This window comes from Eretmochelys imbricata, chromosome 20 (genome assembly GCF_965152235.1).
Source record: "Eretmochelys imbricata isolate rEreImb1 chromosome 20, rEreImb1.hap1, whole genome shotgun sequence".
Classification (NCBI taxonomy): domain Eukaryota; kingdom Metazoa; phylum Chordata; order Testudines; family Cheloniidae; genus Eretmochelys; species Eretmochelys imbricata.
This window is the reverse complement of record NC_135591.1, coordinates 9377621-9401212: the sequence shown is the minus strand read 5'-3', so window position 1 is coordinate 9401212 and position 23592 is coordinate 9377621. Positions and strand designations below refer to the sequence as shown.

The following is a 23592-nucleotide window of genomic DNA, read 5'->3' as shown; positions in this document are numbered from 1 at the left end:
CAGTGTAGGTGACACAGGGTATAACTGGCACACAGGATGTAGCTGACATAGTGTAGCTGACACACAGTGTAGGTGACACAGGGTATAACTGGCACACAGGGTGTAGCTGACACAGTGTAGCTGGCACCCAGTGTAGGTGACACAAGGTATAACTGACACGCAGGGTGTAGCTGACACAGTGTAGCTGGAACCCAGTGTAGGTGACACAGGGTATAACTGGCACGCAGGGTGTAGCTGACACAGTGTAGCTGGCACCCAGTGTAGGTGACACAGGGTATAACTGACACACAGGGTGTAGCTGACACAGTGTAGGTGACACAGGGTATAACTGGCACACAGGATGTAGCTGACATAGTGTAGCTGACACACAGTGTAGGTGACACAGGGTATAACTGGCACACAGGGTGTAGCTGACACAGTGTAGCTGGCACCCAGTGTAGGTGACACAGGGTATAACTGGCACACAGGGTGTAGCTGACACAGTGTAGCTGGCACCCAGTGTAGGTGAAACACAGTATAACTGGCACACAGGGTGTAACTGACACAGTGTAGCTGACACAGTGTAGGTGACACAGGGTATAACTGACACACAGGGTGTAGCTGACACAGTGTAACTGGCACCCAGTGTAGGTGAAACACGGTATAACTGGCACACAGGGTGTAGCTGACACAGTGTAGCTGGCACAGTGTAGGTGACACAGTATAACTGGCACACAGGGTGTAACTGACACAGTGTATCTTGGACACAGTGTAGGTGACACAGGGTATAACTGGCACACAGGGTGTAGCTGACACAGTGTAGCTGGCACCCAGTGTAGGTGACACAGGGTATAACTGGCACACAGGGTGTAGCTGACACAGTGTAGGTTTCAGAGTGGTAGCCCTGTCGGTCTGTGTTCGCAACAAGCCCCACCGCGTTCCCTTAGGCCACACCTCCCGGACAAACTCGCGCTCGCTTCCTACAGCCTGGCGGCTGACAACGAGCCACACCCAGCAGTCGGCCTCGCCCCCGGCACCCCCCCGCTCCCGCCAGCCGAGCCCGTTACCACGTGACCCCTGCCCCTACGAGAACCAGTCCCGGTTGCTGTGGTGACCAAGCCCCGCCTCCCTGCGGCCTCTTCCGGCGGCCCGCTGGTGCGGCGCGGCCCGTTTGCAGCAGCGGCAGCCGTAAAGCGCAGAGTGCGGCCGGGAACGGGGGCGGTTCATTGGCTTCCGCTCTCTCTTCCTCCTCTTGGAGAGAGGCGCCCCGCCCCCGCCGCGCGTGAGTGCCCGGCCGGGGCCCCCGGCGCGCGGGTCGGGAGAGGTGGGGGCGGGGCGGCACGCCTGAGCCCGGCGGGGGCCGTCCCTGGCGTTGGTTCGTGGTGCTGGGGACAGGGTGACGGGGTTGGGTCACAGGGACGCGTGGGTCTCCTCGCCACCTGTAAGGGGGGGCCCTCGGGATCCCTCCAAGGCCCTCGGCAGTTGTGTGAATCCCAAGCCGTTGCCCCAGCCGGATTCCAACTCTGGTGTCAACTTTTAGCTCCCTAGATTCAAATCCTGCCCCACCCCACGTGGCGTCAGTCGGGCGGCTCCTTCTGTGCTTCTTGTGCTGCCCCCCTGCTTGTGTGCCCCCCCAAGCCTGGCTGCCTCTCGGCGCCGGACCAGGGAGCCCTGTATGCGCAGCCACCCCACCCCAAAGGTGGCTGGCTGCCTCTCCGCATTGAGTACGGGATCCCTGCAGAGGTATTGTTGTAAAGCCCGTGGGAATGGAAGGTGCTATAGACACATCAGAGATTTGTTCATCAGATTTCTTTTATTTTTTCTTCTGTGTATCGCAGTAACACTTTGCAGCCTCAGCTGCACTCAGGGCCCCATAGTGCCAGGCGCTGCAAAGACACCTCGTAAGAGACGGTACCTGTCCCACAGAACTGAGTATTTTGTTCTCCTTTAGGACAATGGATTCACGCTTCACTCGTGGGAAATCTGCCATCCTGGAGCGGTCTCTGACCCGGCCAAAGACAGAGGTCAGCCTGAGCGCGTTCTCTCTGCTCTTCTCCGAGATAGTCCAGTACTGTCAGAACCGGGTCTACTCCGTCTCTGAGCTCCAGAACAAGCTCTCTGAGCTGGGCCAGCAAGTGGGAGCTCGCATCCTGGATGTGCTGGTCATGCGGGAGAAAAACGGCAAGCGGGAGACCAAGGTCATCAACATTCTCCTCTTCATCAAGGTGACGGTGTGGAAGGCCTTGTTCGGGAAGGAGGCGGACAAGCTGGAGCAGGCCAACGACGATGACAAGACCTACTACATCATCGAGAAAGAGCCACTGATCAACACATACATCTCGGTGCCCAAGGAGAACAGCACGCTCAACTGTGCCTCCTTCACAGCTGGCATCGTGGAAGCCATCCTCACCTACAGTGGCTTCCCCGCCAAGGTGACGGCCCACTGGCACAAGGGCACCACCCTCATGATCAAATTTGACGAGTCCGTCATCGCGCGAGACAAAGCCCTGGACGGCCGCTGAGCGCACTGCTGGGGGAGCCGGCGTGCTGCTCTTGTACATGTGCACTGTGTAACTAAAAGGACTGTGTTAGGATGTCCTCAAAGGGCTGGTCTGGTGCAGATCAGAATGAACCTGCATGAAGCAGAGGGGGCCTCAGCCCAGTTCCAGTGGAACACATCTCCCCGTCATATTAATTGCCCCTCCCTTCCGCTCCCCCACCCCCTGTTCAATTCTTGGCTGCTGCCAGGGATGCCAACTGGCAGCCAAAGATGCATCCACACTGCAGCTGGCGGTTGTCATGCTCAGCTCGGGTAGGGATACGCAGGCTAGTTCTGACTGAGCTAACGCACTAGAAATACCAGTAGCAGTGGTGGCACAGGCGCGTGGCTGGGGCTAACCACCCTGGACGTACCTAGAATCTCAGACAGGCTTGTGCTCGGGCAGCTAACTCGAGCCGCAGCCCCTGCCAGAACATGATCCAGTCTGAGATCCTAGGTACACACTCTGGTGGCTAGCCCTTGCTGCTGCTGCTTTTAGTGTGCCAGCTTGAACAGAGCTAGTGTGTGCATCTCCACCCGAGTGGGGATTACACCTCCCTGTTGTCTGTAGACAGACTTAGACTCTGAACTCTGCTCTTGCCTATGAGATGATCTCTCCCGCGTGCAGAGCTGAGATATGTTGGTGGGGCAGCATCAGGAGGTTTTTTCCCATGTGCCCAACCCCCTGCCCGCAAAGCTGATGGGAGAGCAGTTGCCCCACAGGAGGTGGGTGTGTGACCTGTTTTTCAAGATTGGAGAAAACTGAAACTTTCCCCAGCTTAATAAAATAAAGTCAAGAAGTACTGGTTCCTGGGCTGCAGCATCTTTAGACCTAGGCTGCTGCTTCTGCTCTGGCCTATTTCAGCAGTTCTGACTTCTGCTTTCTGACTGCTTGTGTGTGTGGGACTCAGCATGGTTCTTAGTGGGACAGGCAGCCACGCCCCAGAACCACTCGCGCAGCCAGCTCCAACGAGCTGCCCTGATTGGCAGTCCTAGCAAAGCCCAGCACTGAGCACCCCACTGCCTTCTAGAGCGGATCCCTCCAAGGCAGGTTTGAGACACACTGGTGGGGGGGACAGGGACAGAGTTTGTGTCAGAAGCTTCCCCTTCTGCTGCCCATGAAGCAGGTTCTGAATGGGTCAGTTAGTCTGAGAGTTAAAATGGAGCTTTTTGTGGGGCCCAAATCCAGCTTTTCCTTTCAGAGCATAGCACGCTCACGCTTTCAAACTGCGGCATGTATGCTCAGTGCCCGGTGAGGATGGAAACACAAAACTAGACATCTTTACCATGCCAACAGCCAGGCTGTTCCCAGACGAGATTTAACATGCTTCTTGCCTGAAAGGTGACCTGCCACAGGGAACATATTCTCTGTTGCTGCTGGTTTACAGTGTTTGGGGGAGATCTGAATGTGGGAGCAGTGGGGATTTTCTTCAAAAACTTGATGCTTTGTTTAACCTTCAAAACAGCTGTGTTGTGATGTCTGGCAGCCTCTGCTCTTGCTGGAGAAGTTGCTGTCCCTAAACATTCAGCAGGCAATGAGTTGTGATACCTTATTCCACCCCCACAGTGCAAGCTTAATGAAAGGGACATGACTGGCTTGAAAACAAATCTCACTGAAAACTCTGCATCTGTACCAGTTGCGAGTAACTCCTAATATCACTTTGACAGGAAGTAGTTTGCAAAGAAAAGAGATTCCTCTTTTCAGCTCCTTTCCTTTGTGCAGCAATTCCATGCCATCGGTTTCACTATTCCTCTGTTGTCAGTTTCTTCCTTGCTGAAAAGAGCATTAAAAGCATCAACAGAAAAGCAAGCTTCCTCTCCCCCTCACGCATCTTTTTTTTTAAAAGGAACTTGAGTTAAAATGGAAATTTTCAGAATGTTGTTATATAAAGGGAGGTTCTGTCAAAACCTTGAATTTCAAAATCCTCACGTTGACAATGAGCCCCTTTTAACCAGAGAATCTGATGCTTTGGATCTTTACCAAGCTGATAATTTTTTCCTAGTTAACAAACTAAAATTCAGTTTAGTTAAATGGCCTTTTTTCATTTCTCTCTGTCAGGTTGTTACCCTCCCCCATCCCCATTTCAGGTTCATCACTCATTCCTTTGCATCCCATGGTTCACAAAGAAATGAATTGTTTTGCATTCTGTGTGTGCTGGTTTTATTGATCACTTTTCTATTGTACATGCTCTTTGGGCAATGAGTGCTGTATATAATCTTGGGAAAGCCTAGCAGGACCTGTCTAACTCTACAAATAAAATCAGTTTATACCCAGCCTGCATGTGCGTGTGTCCTCAACGCTTGAGTCTCAAAGCAAGGTTTTGTTCCAGGCACCATTAAAGCACAATACCCTACAGGTTCTCACAGTTGCGGATTGTGTGGATCATCTCTTGAAAGTGAGAGTGTCACATAGACATTTCCCCTCTGTTTTAGTTCTTCTGTGAGCATCCTTCTGTTCATGATTGCTTGCACTCTGACAGCTAAGGCACTGTCATCTTCCTTATCTTTAAGCATACATTCCACCCCTTGAATTGTTTACATGGAAGATTAATGTTAGGGTGTTTCAGCTGTCTTTAGTACAGTGGGAAGTTCTGTTACACAGTGCCCATTACTGATGTTCAGAGTCTGCATAGAGCGGATATACTGCTGATGTGTAGGTAGCCCAAAGGACACCTCAGAGTCCGTTGCCTGTTGCCATTGGTATGACTGTAGCGCTGAGAGGCCCCAACCCAGATTGGGGCTGCATTGGGTTGGGTGATGCACAGACACACAGGGCTTGTCTTCACTATAGTGCTAAATCGGCACCACTGTGATCAATGCTGCCGTGGCAGTTTAGCAGGTCTGCTGAAGATGTGATAAGTCTACGGGAGAGCGCTCTCCTATTGATGTAATCAATCCACCTCAACGAGAGGGCTCCCCAAGAGGCTGCTTCCCCAGAGCTGGGCTTCGTGTTCTTTGCCACGGGAGGCACAGACTGTCCCCCAGACCTCTCCGCAGTGCAGTCCTGTGGGGGTTGGATGGGCAGGTGCAGCAGGCGGAGAGAGGCGACCTCAGCTGAGACTCAAAGCGAAGGAGTCGCTGAGGCAGAGGCTCAGGGAGCAGGGGCTGTGGGGGAGGAGGCTCCTGCATCTGCAGCAGGGAGGCGAGTGGAGGGAGACCAGGGGCAGGGGGCGCTGGCGGAGCAGGGTGAAGCCCAGAACCTGCCGGGGCTGCCCGCGGAAGGAGCGCTGTAGGAGAGGACTGCGAGCTGGGGCCTGGGGCTTGGGACAGGACAGCCAGGTTCTCACCTGTCACAATGGCTGGTCGAGGAGTCCAAACAGCTTCCGAACACCCTGCCAGGCTAGCTGGCGTGGCGAAGCTGTAGGTGCCCAGCATGGCGCCCGGGGAGGGAGGGGGCCCTGATGGTAGCTGCCTGGGATTGCTGCTCGGCCAGCTGTTCCCTGGGCGCTGCTCAGAGCCCACTTAGTTCAGCAGCAAGGCAATACCAGGCCCCATCTGAGGCTGGGCACGGACACTTGTGTGCCAGCAAGAGACGTGGCTGGGCCCTGAGGATGTCCCGGGCACATGGACACATGCCCTGCTCCAGGCAGGGAGGGAGCCCAGAGCCAGGGGGGTGAAAACCAGCCTACCTCCCGATGGCATCATGCTGGGCTCTGAGTCCCCAGGGGCTGAGCCTGACAACCCCCCTCTTCCCCCTTTGCAGTAGGTGCAGACTCTGATCAATGACTTCCAGGGCACCCCCACCTTCACCTACAAGGCAGCTCACGTCTTCTTCATCAACCGTGAATATCGGGGGTCGGGGGATCCCCCAGCTGGGAGCCTGGCCAGCAGCACACTGAAGCCCGGGGGTGCGGGGATCTCTCTCTGCCGGCAGGCCAGTGCGCAGCACCCTGATTATGCTCTGCCCTCCTGCAGGGGATGCAGCCCGAGCAGGCCAGACCGAACGACCCCACCTATTCCTTCCCCCCCTTCTCCCCCACGGGCCTGCCTCCAGCCAGCACGGCTCACAGACACCTGCAGCATGCGCCCAGAAAGGCGGCCTCTGGCTACCATTCCCTGAATGCATTGCTCCGTCAGTCCCAACTCGGTGGGGGGATGGGACAGCACCAGAATACCCAGTGTGTCAGGGTCAGATCTGTTTCTCCCCATTACAGCGGCAGGGGGAGCCCAAGTCCCCGTTTCTCCTTGTGCATCATCCTATGTTGTACACTCCGGTCACTCAGCCCTGCGGGGGGGCTGAGGGCAGGGTGTGAGACAGGAGGGGCTGCGTAGGAGAGATTGTGGCTCCCCCTCGCTGCTGATGCTGCAGAAGGCGAGAACCCGGCATGACTCTGGTTCGGGGGGGCTGGACTCATCGTTGACTCCTGTGTGGCCCTGCTGGCTTGCCCAGGTTCCCCACAGGCGTGCAGCACTACTGCCCCTGCTGTGCCCGGTCTGGCCCCGTCCGTGGGGGCTGGCGCTGTGCTGGGGGTCCTGAGCCCTGTGCCTGTCACTCGCAGCCTGTCCTGAGCCTCTGTTCAACGAGCTGAGCAAGTCACGGATCATCAAGGCCATCAAAACCCTCAAGGAGATCAACATGGCCTTCCTGCCCTGCGAGAGCCAGGTGAGGGGTGGCTGGGTTTTGGAGGAGCAGGCCCCCGGGGTGGATGGTGACGTACGACACCCCATCCTTAGTGTTCCACGTGGCTCCGGGGGGGGGAACCTTTCCCTTCTAGGGCCCCGGGTTTGACGCCAGCACAGGGCAGCAGGGACTAGCTGGCTGCTCACACCCTGTGAGACGTGGAATCGCTGGCTTGCACCTGGTGGGGATGGTAGATGTATGGGGGAGGAGGGCCCTGCCTCCCTGGCTTTACCAGCTCTTACTGATGATTTATACCAGGCCTGCAAGACAGCCCGATACTCCACACGCCTGCCCTTTGCCCAACTGCCCCATCCCCTCCTTGTGTCGTCAGTGGATTTCCCCCCTCACGCCCCTGAGGGGCAGGACTGTGGTGTCAGCCCCATTGCATTGTTGGGGAAACTGAGGCACAGAGAGACATGAGCCTGGTCTACACACAAAAGCTTTGTTGGTATGGGTTTGTTACAGGGACATGAGAGAAAAAATCCCCCCTGTAACTGATGCAGCTGTGCTGGCAGAGCCCCTGGGTAGATGCCGTTACGCTGGCAAAGCAGTCCTTTCGCCACTCTAGCTGATTTCATCTGGGGTACCGGTGCCAGCTGTGCCAAGAGAAGCTTTGGCTGGTAGAAGCTGAGTGTCCGTCAGGAGGCTTTGCTGGCTCACCCGTCCCGTTGCGCCAGCAAACCCTTCATGGGCCGATACTATTTATTGGTGTCCAAGCACGTTTGCCCCAGTGGCTCGTTCTGTTCGGCCAGTGAAATAAGCGACAGCGGCAGATGCACCTTGATGCCGGGTTTGCCCACAACTATGCTGGGGCTTTCGCCAGACTAGAAGCGTGGCCAAGCCCCCTCCCCCAACATTGACTTCTCCAGGGCAGAGACACACCCCTGAGGGCACCCGAGAGTCTGCAGCCACGTAAGGACCTGAACCTGGGGCATCTTCATCCCAGGCTGGTGCATGAATCTCTGGCTCGCTATCCCTCTACTACAACAGGAGTGGCACTGGCAAAGGGATCTCTCCCTCACTAGGGGCTTGCTACGGCTCCGCCAGGCTGGCCTGATCCAACAGCGCATCTTAGGGGCGCGGTATGGGACACAGCTGGCCTGGCTGCCAGCAGTTGGCACCAGGGTCTGATCTCTGCTCTCCCCCGTCCCCCAGGTGTACTCCCTGGACGGGCCACAGACCTTCCACAACTGGTTCAGCCCCTACCACTTCTTCAAAAAGAACAAGCAGATGGAGATGCTGGCAGAGCAGATTGCCACATTGTGTGAAACCCTGGAGGAGTATCCAGCCATCCGCTACAGGAAGTGAGTGTGCCCAGAGGGAGAAGGGTACCTGACCATCCGCTACAGGAAGTGAGTGTGCCCGGGGGAAGGGGTACCCAGCTATCCCCTATAGGAAGTGAGTGTGCCATGGGGAGGTACCCAGCCATCCTCTACAGGAAGTGAGTGTGCCCAGAGGGCGAGGGTACCTGGTTATCTCCTACAGGAAGTGCGTGTGCCCCTGGGGGAGGAGCTGTTTCTGACCCACAGGGTTTGTCTTTGCTGCAGGGACCATGAAGATAACTTCCACTTGGCGCACGCTGTGCTGGCCAAACTCAAGGTGTTCAAGAAATACGAGCCCAGCATGGGACAGGTGAGCAAGCTGTGCCGGCCACGCCCTCGCCATGGGACAGAGCTGTGGGGGAGAGGGGGGAGCACACGAGAAGTAGAAGGAAGGAGGAGTGATTTAGAAGCTGCTCGGAGATCCTGGCGGGGGGGGGGAGGGGGGGGGTCTAGACCCCCTTGGAGATCCTGCAGGGTTGGCAGAACAATAGCATTCCCTGTGTGGTTGGACTAATGGCCCCAGCCGTTCTCTAACACTGGCTGTGGGCAGATCTCAAAGTGCTCTACAAAGGCCAGTGTCCTTATCCCCTCTGTACAGATGGGGAAACCGAGGCACTGACTGGGGAAGTGTGTGCCCAGCACAATCTCTCTGTTTATAAACAGGGCAGTTTGGTCTCAGAACTAAGCTTCGCACACGGAGCCTGTCAAGGTTCCTTCCCCACTCTGAACTCTAGAGTACAGATGTGGGGACCTGCATCAAAAGACCCCCTAAGCTTATTCTTACCAGCTTAGGTTAAAACTTTCCCAAGGTACAAACTTTGCCTTATCCTTGAACTGTATGCTGCCACCACCAAGCGTTTAAACAAAGAACAGGGAAAGAGCCCACTTGGAGACGTCTTCCCCCAAAATATCCCCCCAAGCCCTACACCCCCTTTCCTGGGGAAGGCTTGCTAAGAATCCTCACCAATCTGTACAGGTGAACACAGACCCAAACCCTTGGATCTTAAGAACAATGAAAAATCAATCAGGTTCTTAAAAGAAGAATTTTAATTAAAGAAAAGGTAAACGAATCACCTCTGTAAAATCAGGATGGTAAATACCTTATAGGATAATCAGATTCAAAACAGAGAATCCCTCTAGGCAAAACCTTAAGTTACAAAAAGACACAAGAACAGGAATATACATTCCCTCCAGCCCAGCTTATTTTACCAGCTATTAAACAAAAGGAAATCTAATGCATTTCTCGCTAGATTACTTACTAACTAATAAGAGTTGTGAGACTGCATTCCTGATCTGTTCCAGGGAAAAGCATCACACACACAGATGCTTTGTTCCGCCCCCCCCTCCAGATTTGAAAGTATCTTGTCTCCTCATTGGTCATTTTGGTCAGGTGCCAGCGAGGTTATCTTAGCTTTTTAACCCTTTACAGGTGAAAGGGTTTTGCCTCTACCCAGGAGGGATTTTATAGCACTGTATACAGAAAGGTGGTTACCCTTCCCTTTATATTTATGACAGAGCCTCTTCCACACCTGGACACTCCTGTCTGTGTGTGCTCCTACACCCATCACCATGGTATCGGAACCTCACTAATGAATTCAGCCTTCCAGAGAAGCAGGGTGGCCTGTGTTACAAATGGGAAACTAAGGCATGCAGGGAGTCTGTCAGAGCAGGAATAGAACCCACCTCTCCTAAGCCTTAGCCACAGTCAGCCCTGGCCTGTGGGCTTCCCCCAGCTCCTGCCATCCCCGTCCCACCCCCAGCAGAGGGGAGCTGCAAACCCACCCTCCCCTGGATTCTCGCAAGGGAAACCCAGTGGCTCCTGTCCCCCTAGGAGAAGCAAAGTGATGTAAAATCCAAGGCTTGCCCAGATCTCTCCATCCTGTTGCCTCTGCTTTTGCCTCCAGCCTTTGCCAAGCTGCTGGGAGACTGTGCACCTGTGACCAACTGGGAATGTTTGTAATATCTTTTATGAATCTGATGTGTGCCTCAGTTTCCCCTATATGTTTCATGGCTTCTCTGGTGGGGGGTGGGGAGGAAGGACTCTCAGGGAAGGTAAGAGTCATGGGGGTGGTGTCACCTCCAAGTCTTGGTGAAATGAAGAGAATCCAACCCAGATCAGCCTGGGGGCCAGAAAGATCGTGCCGGCTCCAATGGCCCCTGGCTGGATGCTCCCAGCAGGGAATTGGAGCAGGGCCCCCAGCTCGAGCACACAGGGTTGGGAAGGTTTGAGCTGGGGGATAAGTGGGGGAAGCTGGGAGCTCTCGCCTGAGAACTGACCAAGGTCAGGCCGAGGCCTGGTCTACACGAGGCAATTGGGTCGGTGCAACTGCGTCGCTCGGGTGTATGGGAAAGGCGGCATCACTGAAGCGGAGCAGCTGAAGTGGTTTACATGTAGACAGGCCCTGAGCGAGAGACCCGGAGCTGAAAACAGGTTTCTCTGCAGCTCGGCCGGGCTCTGGGCTGACCAGAACAGCCTCTTGCTTTAACCTTCAGTGGGCTGGGCTGCCCGGGCTGGGGTCCAGGTGCCTAAGAAACCCAACTGTCCTGACAATGCTGGGTGAGTGGCCCTGTCACCCGGGCTGAGGGGCGTCGGGCCCTGCGGAGTGGACGGGTCTCTACCAGGATCTGTCTCAGCTGGACTCGCTGGGCAGGGCTCACGGGGTGAAGCCTAGCGGTTCAGTCTCAGGTGGTGGGGAGGCCATGTGGCCTGTCCTGGGGTCTGGCACAGCAAAGGGCTTCCTCCCAGAGACTTCCACAGCTGGGGCCCTGGCACCGACCCTGTGGATCCATGAGCGCACCATTCCTCTCTACTTTCCCATCCACCGAGGCAGTGTTGCCTAGTGGATAGACCCCTGGACTGGAACGGGAGACCCGGGTTCCATTCCCAGCTGGGTGACCTTCGGCAAGTCACCTCCCCCATTTGTGCCTCAGTTTCCCCATCTGTAAAATGGGGATAATGATACCAGTCTCAGGCAGGGGGGCCCCCCTCTGGGATAGCTGGCTGCCATGGCACAGATGCTCTGTAACTCACAGCTGGCAGCACAGGCCTGCCTCCAGAGGGGAGCCTGGCACACACCTGGCTGCCAAAACCATCTACACAGGGAAGGGCTTGACAGCATGCTTGTTAACCACCGGAGCTACTTGCTGTAGCAGAGCTGGCTCCAGCCTGCAGCCCCAGTCTGATCTGGGCTATTCTCAGGAGCTGATGGCTGCTCTCAGGAGGGCAAAATCCTGCTCTGTGCACACCCTGCTGCTGTTACTCCCGTGAGTCCCCCCAGAGATATTCCTGAGGCTCTTGCCAAGCCTCCCTGTCATGGGTGTAAGCACTATCCCCATGTTACATGGGGGAAACTGAGACATGGAGCAGCGTGACAGGAGTAGGTGGCAGAGGCAGGAATAGGAGCCAGGAGTCCTGCCTGCCCAGCCCCCTTCAATAGAATCCAGACAGCACGCCCACTGCAGGGCTGGGGGTGCTGACTCAAGCCCCTGCTCTCAATGCAATGCTGGCTCCATGCAGCACAATCCTGGCTGGCCAGTCCAATTTGCCCCTGCCTTGCCAGCTGGCGCAGAAAGAACCCCAGGGTCTCTTGTAGCATGGCCTCTAGCAGTCAGGTCTCCAAAGCCACCCAGCCCGCGGTCCCAGCACCCTGGGGCCTTGTCTGCACTAGTCCCTCTTGCCTTGATGTTTCCCAGCTGCCAGCCCTGAGGGGTAGCTGGGACAGGCAGTGCTGTGGCACCCACCAGTGCACTAACCACCCCTCTGCTCTGGGCAGGGTGGGGTGACCCGGTGGTTACGCCAGCCCCCATCTGCACTCGGGGATCCCTCCAGCAGAGCTGAACTGGCAAAGGTGTGAGCAGAGTCCCGGAAGGGTGGGGGTGGGGGCTGGGCATAGCAACCCATCCAGGCTGGGTAGGGCCGGAGAGGAATGATGGCGCCAGCTCTGGGTTCATGTCCCTGCTCTGCCACAGACTCCCTGTGTGACCTTGGGTGAGTCACCCAGCCCCTCGGGCCTCCGTCCCCCTCTGCAATGGGGTGACAGCCCTGCCCAGCCCCACGTGCATGTGGGGGCAGGATGCAGCAATGATAGTGCTACAGTGGTGGGGGCCAGATACTCCTCCAAGAGAGGCGCTCCCCCGTCAGCCTCAACCCATTTACCCAGAGGCTGTGGAGACCTGCCAGGCGGGTGGGTGGTGGCCGGTCCGACGTTCTGCTCCCGAGCGTGGCTGAAAATCGGGCCACATACTGAGGTGGGACAGTTGGGGTAGCATCAGGGGCTGTACGTCCCCACCCCACCCACCCCCGACTGTCTGTGCTACCCAGCAAAGAGCAGACGCAGCCCCTTGCCGAGGTGCTCCTGAGTGGGCTGGGTTCCACTGGGGCTGCTGGAGCCGGTCTGCCATGAGAGCGCAGGGCTGGTCTCCTATCGCCACCTGCTGCGCAAAGAGGGCAGTGCATGCTGATCAGGCAGGAAGCGGGGCCTGGGCCAGCCCCCCCCATGATGTGGGTCTGACATGCTGACCATTTGAGTGGTCTCTGTCCCACTGGATGCTGGGGGGCCACCCAGGCTGGGAGTGGGGGGCTAGAGCTTCATATGGGGTCCCAGCTCAGATGCAGGGTGGGGCATAGGGATAATGTCCTGTCGTCCCCCTCTGGGACCTTGTATCAAAGAGTCTCTGGGCCTGGTGTTGGTTCATGATAGACTAGCCAGGCCCTTCTGGTGTAGTTCCTCCCGTCCCCACACAGCATATGGGGCAGGGGGCAGTCGGGGGGCTGCCTTGTAAGGGGCATGCTCCTGTTGGTGGAGAGGCACGAGCAGAGAGCGTGCTTGGGGGAGGGGGGCATTGCTATTTGCATGAGGGGCAGATAACCCATCCCTGCAGGGGGCGTTGCAGCGCAGCTGGGTGGGGAGCTCTCCCCGCCGGTCAGGGCGGGACCCCAGGGCACGTCCCAGCTAGCTTGGGGGGTGTCTCTTGGCTTCCCCCTGGGGTTGGGGGCTGGGCCACAGAGAGGGCAGGTGGTGATGTTTCAGGCCACCAGGGCCCATTGGATTGTGCCATGTAAGCCAGGCCAGGAACCCTCCGCCAGAGCAGGGGGTGACGGGTTTCTCTCTCCTTTGCCCCAGGGCCCCGACAAAGCCCGTTCTCAGCTGTGGATCGTGGACCGAAGCTTTGACCTGGTGTCCCCGCTGCTGCACGAGCTCACCTACCAGGCCATGGCCTACGACCTGCTCAGCATCGAGAAAGACACCTACAAGTAGGGCCTGGCTGCCAGCAGGGGGCGCCCCGCACCCCTCCTCAGGCGGGCTGGGGGGGATGTGGCCCAGGCACCTGCACTGCTCCGCAGCCCCCACGCTCGGGCGAGGGGTGCCGCAGCCTGACCCCATCTCCCCCCTGCAGGTACGAGACGACGGGCATCAGCGACTCGCAGGAGAAAGAGGCGCTGCTGGACGAAGACGACGAACTCGGGGTGCAGCTACGCCACATGCACATCGCTAACGTCTCCAAGTGAGCGCGCTCAGCCCTGCCCCCTTACGCACCCCTCCATGCCCCGCCCATCCACTGGACATACCCCTCCGTGCCCCACCCAGGGCCAGGACCCATCCCCCCCCGGACACACCACTCCGTGCCCCACCCAATGCCAGGACCCCCCAGACACACCCCTCCGTGCCCTTTCTAGCGTCAGGACCCACTACCGCCCCCCTTTGGCACACCTCTCCCCTCCCCACCCAATACCAGGACAGCCCACCCCATTGACACATCCCTTCCCTTCTTTTCCAGTGCCAGGACTTCCCCCATCTTCCCCTTCAGACACACCCCTCCCTACCCTGGGGCCCCCTTGGACACACCCCTCCCCTTTCCTTCCCACCCAGTGCTGGAACCCCACTCCCCCTTGGATACACTCCTCTCCCACCCAGTGCAGGGACACCCCCCGTAACACACCCCTCTCCTGCTCAGTGCCAGGACTCCCCCCTCCCCCTCCCACCCAGTGCTGGAGCTTGTCCCTCAGACATACTCCTCTCTGAATGCTGAGACACCCTGGACCCAGCCCCTCTCCCCAAAGGACCCCTGAGCCCTCCCTTCCAGAGCCGCTGTCCACATCTCGTCTCGGGGATCCCCCTGGACACTGTCTTCCCCCGATCCCAGGGTCTCCCCATGCACCTCACAGACCCTTGAGTGAGTCCTTCACTACCCTCCTACTGGGCCTGCCACTGCCCCCAGGCCCCGCCAGCAGGGCGCCAGGAGCCCCCAGAGGTGCACTGAACTCTCTGCCTTGGGGTAACTTAGGAAGAGGGCCTCCCCCAGCCTGTCTGAGGCTCTTGAGGCAGAGAACCCTGGTGCCCATGGGGCGGGGGCTCCATCCCCTCTAGCATAGGACAGGGTACCCCCTACCTCCAAGGCAGTGCCTGGCTCCGTCCTGACCCCTCTCCCTGCTGCAGGAAGGTGACGGAGCTGCTGCGCACCTTCTATGAGAGCAAGAGGCTGACCACGGACAAGGTGCGGCGGGGGCTGGGGGGGAGCAATTGGGGAGTCCGGGACGGGGGGACCCATCCCACTGCCACTGATGGGAAGGGGAGGCTGTCCTGCTGCCCCAGGAGGGGGTTGGTGGGGGGGTCTGTCCCATTGCTCCCAGGGTTTGCCTGTAAAGGGCTAAGAGGTGTATGTGGAGTCCTCTGCCCCCCAGCCAGAGCTCTGGAGCTCCCCACAGTGGGGGAGGGCAGAGGCCCATGGGGCGGGATCAGACAGCAGGATCGGGGCCGCGCAGGGAGAGCTGCAGGGAGCCAACGCTGGCATCTCCCCGGCCTGCTGCCGCTTTACATCTCGAGGGGCGCTCGGGTTGCGGGGCTCCCGTCTCATTCCAGCTGGCCTGGGAAGGGCAGGTCTAATCTAAGCCGCAGCCACGCATGGCCTGAGTGACTCACCCTGGCCCTGGCACACGTGGCTGGGCTGCTGTGGCTGTCCCCAGGTGAGGCCTCTGCCCTGCAGGGGGCTCCAAGCGCTGGGAGCGGCCAGGATCTCACCACCGCCTCCCTCCAGACCAACATCGAGGACCTGTCCCAGATCCTGAAGAAGATGCCCCAGTATCACAAAGAGCTGAACAAGGTAACAGGGCTGGGGCTGTTAGTGGGCGGGGGGCAGGGCATTCAGGGGACTGATGGGAGGCGCAGGGTGCTCTGTGGGGCTGGTAAGGGACAGTAGGGACTCTCCTGGGGGGGCAGGGCACTCTGGGGTACTCCGCTTTACTGCCTGATGAGAGCTGCTGACCTGTCCCATTGGGCAGAGCCATTTTCCCCCCAGGTGCTGTGTGGCACCATGGGCAGCAGCCTGCCTGTCAGTGCCCAGAGCTGCCACGTTTGCCCCACCAATGGCAGCCCTTGGGTAATGCCCGTACCTTGCTGCTGCAGCTCTCGGGAGAGGGCCTTGGTGGGCTTCCAAACCAGCCCATTGGAGCCACTCCTGGTGCCACTGGGCCATGTGCCAACAGAAAGCTCCTGGCCACTGGCACAGGTACCCCAACACCTGCTGGTCTCCAAGCCCCCAACCTTGTGGTGATTAACAGAGAAGCCGTGGGCTGTTTTGGAAGCTGCTCCCTCCTCCTGATCCTCCCCTCCCGCTGCCCCGCTCCACCCCAGAGGTGGCTGCACATCAGTGCTGGGCAAAACTATCCCTATATACTCAGCTTCTACAACCGATTGGGGCTGCCCCTCTGGCTGAGGGGCCTCCTTGTGGGTTGTGGGGTTCAGGTGCTCTGGACCAGCCGGTGATGCAGTAAACTCCCCCCGTGCCCCGGTCTCTCCCCGCAGTACTCCACGCATCTGAACCTGGCTGAGCACTGCATGCAGCACTTCAAAGGGACGGTGGAGAAGCTGTGCAGCGTGGAGCAGGTGGGTCTGTGGGCAGAGCCTGGCTTGGGGCAGAGTCTGGCTCATGGCCTCAGCCCGGAGAGAGGGGTCTCAGACCCGCAGGCTCGATGGAGCCAGGGTCATCCCCCCCATGCAGCACCGGGGGTGCAGAAGTGGGACATGTGGCTCGGGTTACTCCCTGGGGGCCCGTTGCTCATCCCAGGGGGAGCTGACCCCAGGGAGGAGGCGGCCCTGGCATGGGGGGTAGGCGAGCTGTGGGTAGTGGGGCCCTCACATCTCCCATCCTGCTGCGGGGGCGGGAGGAAGCAGAGCGGCCTGACCTGGGCCTTGTGTGTGCGCCCCCTCCCCCCACAGGACCTGGCCATGGGAACGGACGTGGACGGAGAGAAGATCAAGGACCCCATGAAGATCATCGTGCCCGTCCTGCTGGACCCCAGCGTGCAGGCCTACGACAAGATCTGCATCATCTTGATCTACATCTTCCTGCAGAATGGTAACGCCACAGGCCTGCAGGGGGAGCACTGGGGGGCCTGCTGCTGCAGGGGGCATTCCTGGAGGCAGGGCCCAGGCCTGTGGGGCTGGGGGGGAATAGCACTGCTCAGACTGGCACGCCCCCCAGCCATGTAGGGCGCCTCCCAGCCAGCCACTTCCCAGGGCCTGTGTCCAGCCTGGCTCTACAGCCCTGTCTCCCCTCTGCCCACCTCTCGGTGCCTGCGAGCCTGGCAGTGCGCTGTGCCCACGCTCCGCACTGCCCCCTGGGCTCGGACCTGGCGGCCTTTGCTCCCTGCTGCTGCCTTCCGAGCAGTGTCCGCCCTCCACGCTCCCCCAAGCCCGTTCTCTGCAGGAAGGGGGGATGGAGAAACACACCCGAAGCAGCCCCCCAGCCCGTTCTCTGCAGGGAGGAGGGACATCCCTCTTTTTCTGCAGGCTGTTCAGATACCATGTTCTGTCTCTGAGCCTCCTGCGACCAGTTCCCTGCCCACCCCTTGTGTCATCCCTGTACCAGCTCCCTGCTTCTTGCTGCATCCAGCCCCTTCCCCCAGCTCACCAGGGTCTAGGGAACCTCCCTGACCCTGACACTTGGCACAGTCCCTCTTCCCCCATCGGTTCCTGCCCCATGCTGGCTTGGTGGGGCAGGGCCCTGCTCCGGGGCCCTTCCTGTAACCCTGCTCAGGCACTGACCCGCGCCCATTGCCCAGGCCAGGGTGCCCTCATGTGGCTCCTCTGGCTGCCTGGCTGCCCAGTTTCCTGGCCAGGGGGTGCTGTGGAGTTGCCAGGCCTCCCCGTCTGCACTAAGCAGCAGTAAATGGTTTGGGGGGGCAGGGGTGGGGCATGTTGCCCTCCCTCCAGCTCAAGGCCTCACAGCCTTAAAGAGCCAGGCCTCAGCTCTGACATTGCACCTGACTGGCCGCAAAAGGGGAAGCCCAGATCAGGGGGACGGGGGCTCCCATTGCACTGCCAGGGGGAACTAGAGAGACCCCTGACCCCAGTGCCCGAGAGAACCTGTGGAGGGAAGAGCAGCAAGAACCTAAATTCAATCATTAACTGCATGGGGTCCAGTGGGTTAGAGCAGATGGTGCTGGGAGCCAGGACTCCTGGGTTCTAACCCCAGCTCTGGGAGGGCAGTGGGGTCCAGTGGGCTAGAGCGGGTGGTGGGAGCCAGGACTCCTGGGTTCTATCCTCAGCTCTGGGAGGGCAGTGGGGTCTAGTGGGTTAGAGGGGGGCTGGGAGCCAGGACTCCTGGGTTTACCCCCAGCTCTGAGAGAGGTGGGAAGAGCAGGATCTCAGGATCTGATCGGGGAACTAGGACTCCTGGGGCCACGGACTCGTGTGCCTGGGCTGTGGGTGCGTCCCAGGGGTGCTAGCACTGACCTGTCTGTCCCTGTGCAGGTGTGAGCGAGGAGAACCTCACCAAGCTGATCCAGCATGCCAACATCCAGCAGCAGAGAGACATCATCCACAACATGCAGTTCCTGGGCATTTCTCTCACGCCTGGGGTAAGGGACTGGGGCCAGGGGCCAGCAGCTGTCCCCATGCCAGGGGGCAGATCTGTGCTGTACAGGGGAGCCCAGGCCATCCTGGAGGTGCCCCCCTATGGCAGTGACCTACTCCCAGCACAGAGGTGGCCTCTGTCCCTGTACAGTGGGGTGACACCCTCCCCATATGAGGGTGACCCCTGAGTTACTCCCCATCTGGGGTGACTTCTTCTGCCCTGGCAGAGGACCCTGGGGATCAGGACCTCAGATCTCTAGGGAGCTGGAGCTGGTGACCACTGTGTGGGGTGGCCATGTGGCGAATGGGGGGAAGCAGCTCTGTTCTCCCATCAGTCTCTCTCCCCTCCTCTCTCTCTCTCTCGTTCAGTGATCCATTCTTTTCTTTTCTCTGCCTCTCCCCTACCAGCCTGGTTGGCGCGACTCAGGTAGGCCACGCTCTCCCTGTCTGCCCCCGTTCCCACCCCGCACCTCCTCCCTGCTGCCTCTCACCCCCTCTCCCTTCCTCCCCCAGAGCGGGCAGCTGCGACCGAAGAGGAAGGTGCGGCTGGAGTCCAGCTACCAGCTCTCCCGCTGGACCCCCATGCTCAAGGACATCATGGAGGTACCGGGCCATCTGCTTCCTGGCCTTGGGGACTGGGGTCACAACTGGCAGGCTGGGCCCAAGGGGGTGGTTTGGGGTCAGCCATGTGTAGAGCCCTGCATATCCGCGCCCCATTTCTGCCGATAGTGGATCGGCTGCAGATACAACCGTGCAGGGCTCTACTCCCCAGCAGCGCCTGGCCCGCGGCATCCAGCTCAGGCAGCCCGGGGCACGCAGGGCACTCGGGGCCGCCGGCCCACAGCCAGTGGCTGGACGACAGGTCGGAATTGGGGCTGTCCGGCACCCACTCGCCCCACCGCGCGGCTTCCTGTCCAGCAGCTCGAGCAGCACCAGTGTCCCCACCAGCTCCTGAGCAGCAGGATTTGGGATGGGAGGGGGCAGAGCCCCGGCACCCCACCCCTCCACCCCACTGTGATGCAACATGCTCTGCTGCTGCCGTGTACGCTCGTGACCCCCCCCAGGAGCGGCACGTGATGAGACACCCTTTCCCCCCAGCCCCCACCCCCTCCACACTGCCCCTTCTCCTCGAGACCCCCCCTCCACACTGCCCCTTCCCCCAGCCCCCAATCCCTCCACGCTGCCCCTTCCCCACCCTCGCTAGCTGCTGTCGGTGTGGATGCGGATACAGGTAAAAGGCGGCTTGTGGATTGTGGGCTGATGCACATCCACACTTTTGTATCTGCGCAGGGCTCTAGCCATGTGAGGGGCTCATCAGAGAGTCCTCTCCTGCTGCCGTCCTTAGGGGTCTTCAACCATAGACACGAGTGCAGGGGAGTTGTCTTACCCGGTGCTGAGATGCTGCCACCTCTGGGGTGGGGCACGGGCGGTTTATACAGCGGTCCCTCACCGGGGCTGAATTCTTCCTAAGGAGTGGCAGGCAGCTATTAACAACGGCCCAGTAGCGCTGCATGAGAGTCTAGGGCAGGAGATGATCAGTGTGTGGGGCTGGAAATGCAGGGGATCCAGGCAGCACACTGTCATGACTGGTACTGGAATCTGAATGGCTGGCAGGGTCCTTGGTCTAACCTCCAGTGAGGAGCAGCTGTTTGACGCTCATCTAAAGGATGAACTCCTGCAGCACAGTACTGGTCACGCCCCCTGCAGACCCCCCCCCAACTCACCTACAGCACCCCCTAGCGCCGCACTGGGGTCATAGAGCACCCTCTGCTGACTCACTCGCGCCCCCCAGCACCCAGTGGCTTTTCCTTAGAGGTCTCCTATCCAAGCACTGCCTGGGCCCAAACCTGCTTAGCTTGTGAGAGGTGACATAGTCACTCCTTCCCCCCATCCTTGCTGGGGGCTGAGCCCCTCATCACCCTGTCCTGTGGGGCACTCCTCAAGGGGGTGGGGGGCACACTTAGTTGCCTTCAACCTACTGGCTTGGGGCTCCTCCAGGCCAAGAATTAGCCCCCCAACCGGAGCTCCTGTCCCTGGCAGATCACAGGTGGGAGGCTCCCAGGCCCCTGTTCCAGCGTTGTGATGGTTCCTCCTGTGGGATTTTGGGGCAGGTAGTAGCGGTAACCTCAGTCCTATGCCTAATCCAATCAGGGGCGCCCCCCTCTGCGCCAGCCACAGCTTGGCAGGCCTTAAGCTCCCTGTACAAGTCAACGCAGCGGACTAATGTAAACGCCCCTATTATGTGGCATTAGGATGTATCATAGCCTGGGCCCCCTGCGTGTCTGGGATGCACCTCATGGGGCAAGAGGCAGGGCCTGGATCTGCCCACAGCAGGGAAGGGGCACTGAGGGCAGCCCCCTGCCTCCCCATCCCAAGCGAGGGGCCCTGGATCCAGCTGCAGGAGGTCTCTGCCCTCCCCATAACGGTGGATGGGTGGGGAGTTCACAGCAGGGCACTGAGCAGCTGAGGGGGATGTGGGGAGTTGGGGGGCATCACTGGAGGAGTCAGCATGCTCTTTGCTGGCTCCCCATGCCCCACCCTGGAAAGGGGGCCCCAGGCTGCTCCCCACAGGGACTGTCAATCATTCAGTGAGGAGCCGCCCCAGCCCCTCCGCCCCAGTGCGGCCTGGCTTGGCCACCAGGTCTGAGGTTCCTGCTGCTTAGCCCCTGCTGACCTGTCCTCCCCCCGTCAGGACATCATTGAGGACAAACTGGACAATAATCTATGGCCCTTCGTCTCGGACCCTGTCCCTACCACCAGCTCCCAGGCTGTTGTCAGGTAAGGCAGAGCCCTGACAACGCCCCCCCCCCCGGCCCCCAGGGTGTAGGAGCCTCTGTGCCTGGGAGTGTGTGGCCAGGACCCTGCCGTCTATGGGGGAGGGTTGCCCAACAACCTGGAGCCCTGGACCGCTCTTACCATGTCCCCCTCACCCCAGCAGTCCCTCAACACAGCAGGGCCCAGGATGGAGGAAAGGGACTGGCCGAGCTTTAGACAGCACCCCCAGCCCAGGGCAGGTGCCACCCTCCCCTACTCCCTTCTGCCTGCTTTGGGACTCCTGTCCCACCCTCTTGGGCAGGGCCTGCTCCCGAGCCTCCTCCAGGCCCTGCCCTTCCATCTGGCATTCCCTCAGTGAACCCCTGGTATCCACACCGCCCCTCTCTCCCCCCAGCGCCCGCTTTAGGCAGTGCCCACCCCTACACCTGGCATTCCCTCAGCGAGCCCCTGGTATCCACACTGCCCCTCTCTCCCCCCAGCGCCCGCTTTGGGCATTGGCACAAGAACAAGCCAGCGGCTGAGTACCGGACAGGCCCGCGCCTCAGCATCTATGTGCTGGGTGGGGTGTCCATGTCTGAGATGCGCTGCACCTATGAAGTGACCCCAGCCACCAAGGGCAAGTGGGAGGTGGTGATAGATGAATGGGGCAAGTCCTGGGGGGAAGGGCGGCTGGAATGCCCAGGTCAGGGACAGTTGGGACCCCCTGAGAGGGGGAGACCCCAGCACCCACAGGGCACCCATGCTACCCTCTGTCCTCCCGCACCCGGGGGCCTGGGAACAGATGTCCTTGCCCCACCTGGCCTGTATCTAGCCGCCTGATCTCCTGGCCCCTGGTTCCCCAGGCCTGTCATTGCCCAGGGACCATGTGTGGGGGCCCAGTCAGACACCCCAGTAACACCCATAGAGATATGGCTCACCCCCTGCACACACCCCTCGAAGACCCAAGGGTGAGGAACAGTGTCAGCGCGTGGATTCTTGCCTGGCCGTGCAGGGTACAGCGGCACGAGGGGTGCGGTGCCAGGCCACAGGGGGTAGGAGACAGTTCCTCCCCTCCTGCACTAGAGCAGGGTCCAGCTGCAAGGATGGGGGTGATGGTGATGCCAGCCTCATACCCACGCCACTGTGCCCACCGCTGCCAACCACCTCTCTCTCCCCCAGGTTCCAGTCACATCCTGACCCCCAAGCGCTTCCTGGATGACGTCCAAACCCTCAACCAGCTGGACCCCGAGGAGGCCTAGAAGCAGCCCCCTTCCCCCAGAGACTCTGCCCCCCACAGCTCCAGCTCGCTGTCCCCAGCTCCACCTCCTCTTCTCAACAAGGCACCTTCCCCCCTACTCCTGGCTGCGGTGTCAGTTCTTGGGGGCGGGGGGGAATGACCCCCAGGCTGCTTGGCTGTTAGGGCAGGGGGCAGGCCAGGCTTCCTCCCTCTGGCACAGCCTCTAGGGCTGTCACCCTTTGTGCCCTGTGGCCCCCTGCCCCTGATGGGGTAGGGGGAGAGTCAGGCTCCATTATCTATCAGCTTCAGCCATTCCTACCTCCCCTGCCTGGGACCCAAAGCACAGCCCCGCCCCTCCCCCTCCTGTCACCCCTCTGCCAGCATATGCGGGGGGGAGAGCAGCACGGCTATTGCAGGCAGTTGGGGAGGGCGGGGGGCTGGAGGGCACTGACTTGGCCATGCAGCCATGGGTTGGGGCCCGGCCTGAGCCAGGTTTGTCTCAGGGATGGCCTGGCTGGGCTCGCCCTGTTTGTGATCATCTGGGCCTGGCCTAGGCCACGTTAGGCTAGCACCCCTTCAAGCCCAGTGCCCCTGGCTGGTTCACGGGAGGGCAGGTGGCTGCTTCCCAGCCCAGCTGGGGGCTGCCCTGGGTGGGAGACAGGCAGAGGGAGAAAATGCAGTTCTTCTCCGCAGCACGAGGGGACCAGCCAGGTCAGGCACTCTCAGCCTATGCGCCCCCCTGCAGCCCAGACTCTGCATTGCACCCCTCCTGTGCCCCTACCCATCTCACCCTGTCATGGCTCCCCAGCACCTGCCAGCCTCAGAGTGCCCCAGGCTTGGCAAAAATCGATCCCAGCCCCCCAGGGGGCTTGGAAAATGCCCAGCAGCACCCGTGTGACACGAAACCTCAATAACAGACACCCAGAGCAGGAGTGACTCACATGGATTTGGGGGCAGAGCTGGGCATGGAACCCAGGAGTCCTGCCTCCCAGCCCCTGATCTAACCCCTAGACCCTACTCCCCTCCCAGAGCTCAGCACAGAACCCAGGAGTCCTGCCTCCCAGCCCCCCCTGCTCTGCCCATCCTTCTCTCCCCTCATACTCCTGCTAATAATTGCACACGCAGCGTGCTGGGAACGTGCCCCGGCACAGGTCAGTCCCGTAGAGCCCAGCAGGCCCCGTTTCCCCTCCCCCTGGGCCAGCTCCTGTCTCCCTGCTGGGCAAATGAGCCCTGCCAGCGCTGCGTGCCTGCTGTGGACGGGGTGAGAGACCCTGGCACCTCGGACC

The 23592-nt window shown here is 59.9% G+C and overlaps 2 protein-coding genes across 3 annotated transcripts; both read left to right on the top strand.

The window, feature by feature from the left end:
* Nucleotides 1–1136: 1136 nt before the first annotated feature.
* Nucleotides 1137–4792, top strand: TRAPPC5 (trafficking protein particle complex subunit 5). 2 transcript variants are annotated; one of them, XM_077838692.1, is made up of 2 exons: nt 1137–1261; nt 1931–4792. In XM_077838692.1, exon 2 carries the CDS (start codon nt 1935–1937, stop codon nt 2499–2501), a length of 567 nt encoding a protein of 188 aa, XP_077694818.1. In that variant the 5' UTR covers nt 1137–1261; nt 1931–1934; the 3' UTR covers nt 2502–4792. The 2 variants fall into 2 exon arrangements, with proteins under 2 accessions (XP_077694818.1, XP_077694820.1); XM_077838694.1 differs by having other exon boundaries at nt 1249–1354.
* LOC144277882 (syntaxin-binding protein 2-like) lies at nt 3753–22328 on the top strand. The gene is made up of 16 exons (XM_077838906.1): nt 3753–3770; nt 6225–6300; nt 7018–7121; nt 8295–8443; nt 8687–8771; nt 13585–13715; nt 13859–13966; nt 14899–14956; nt 15497–15562; nt 16264–16344; nt 16678–16816; nt 18214–18320; nt 18829–18918; nt 21008–21093; nt 21570–21736; nt 22249–22328. Exons 1-16 carry the CDS (start codon nt 3753–3755, stop codon nt 22326–22328), a joined length of 1545 nt encoding a protein of 514 aa, XP_077695032.1.
* The last annotated feature ends 1264 nt before the right edge of the window (nt 22329–23592 follow it).

Bases quoted from the DNA above. Each gene is read 5' to 3' on its own strand.
- TRAPPC5 (XM_077838692.1), top strand. From the start codon at position 1,935: ATGGATTCACGCTTCACTCGTGGGAAATCTGCCATCCTGGAGCGGTCT.
- LOC144277882 (XM_077838906.1), top strand. The intron at 16,817-18,213 runs GTAACGCCACAG...GTCCCTGTGCAG, and splicing joins CTACATCTTCCTGCAGAATG to GTGTGAGCGAGGAGAACCTC. The intron at 21,094-21,569 runs GTAAGGCAGAGC...CTCTCCCCCCAG, and splicing joins AGCTCCCAGGCTGTTGTCAG to CGCCCGCTTTGGGCATTGGC.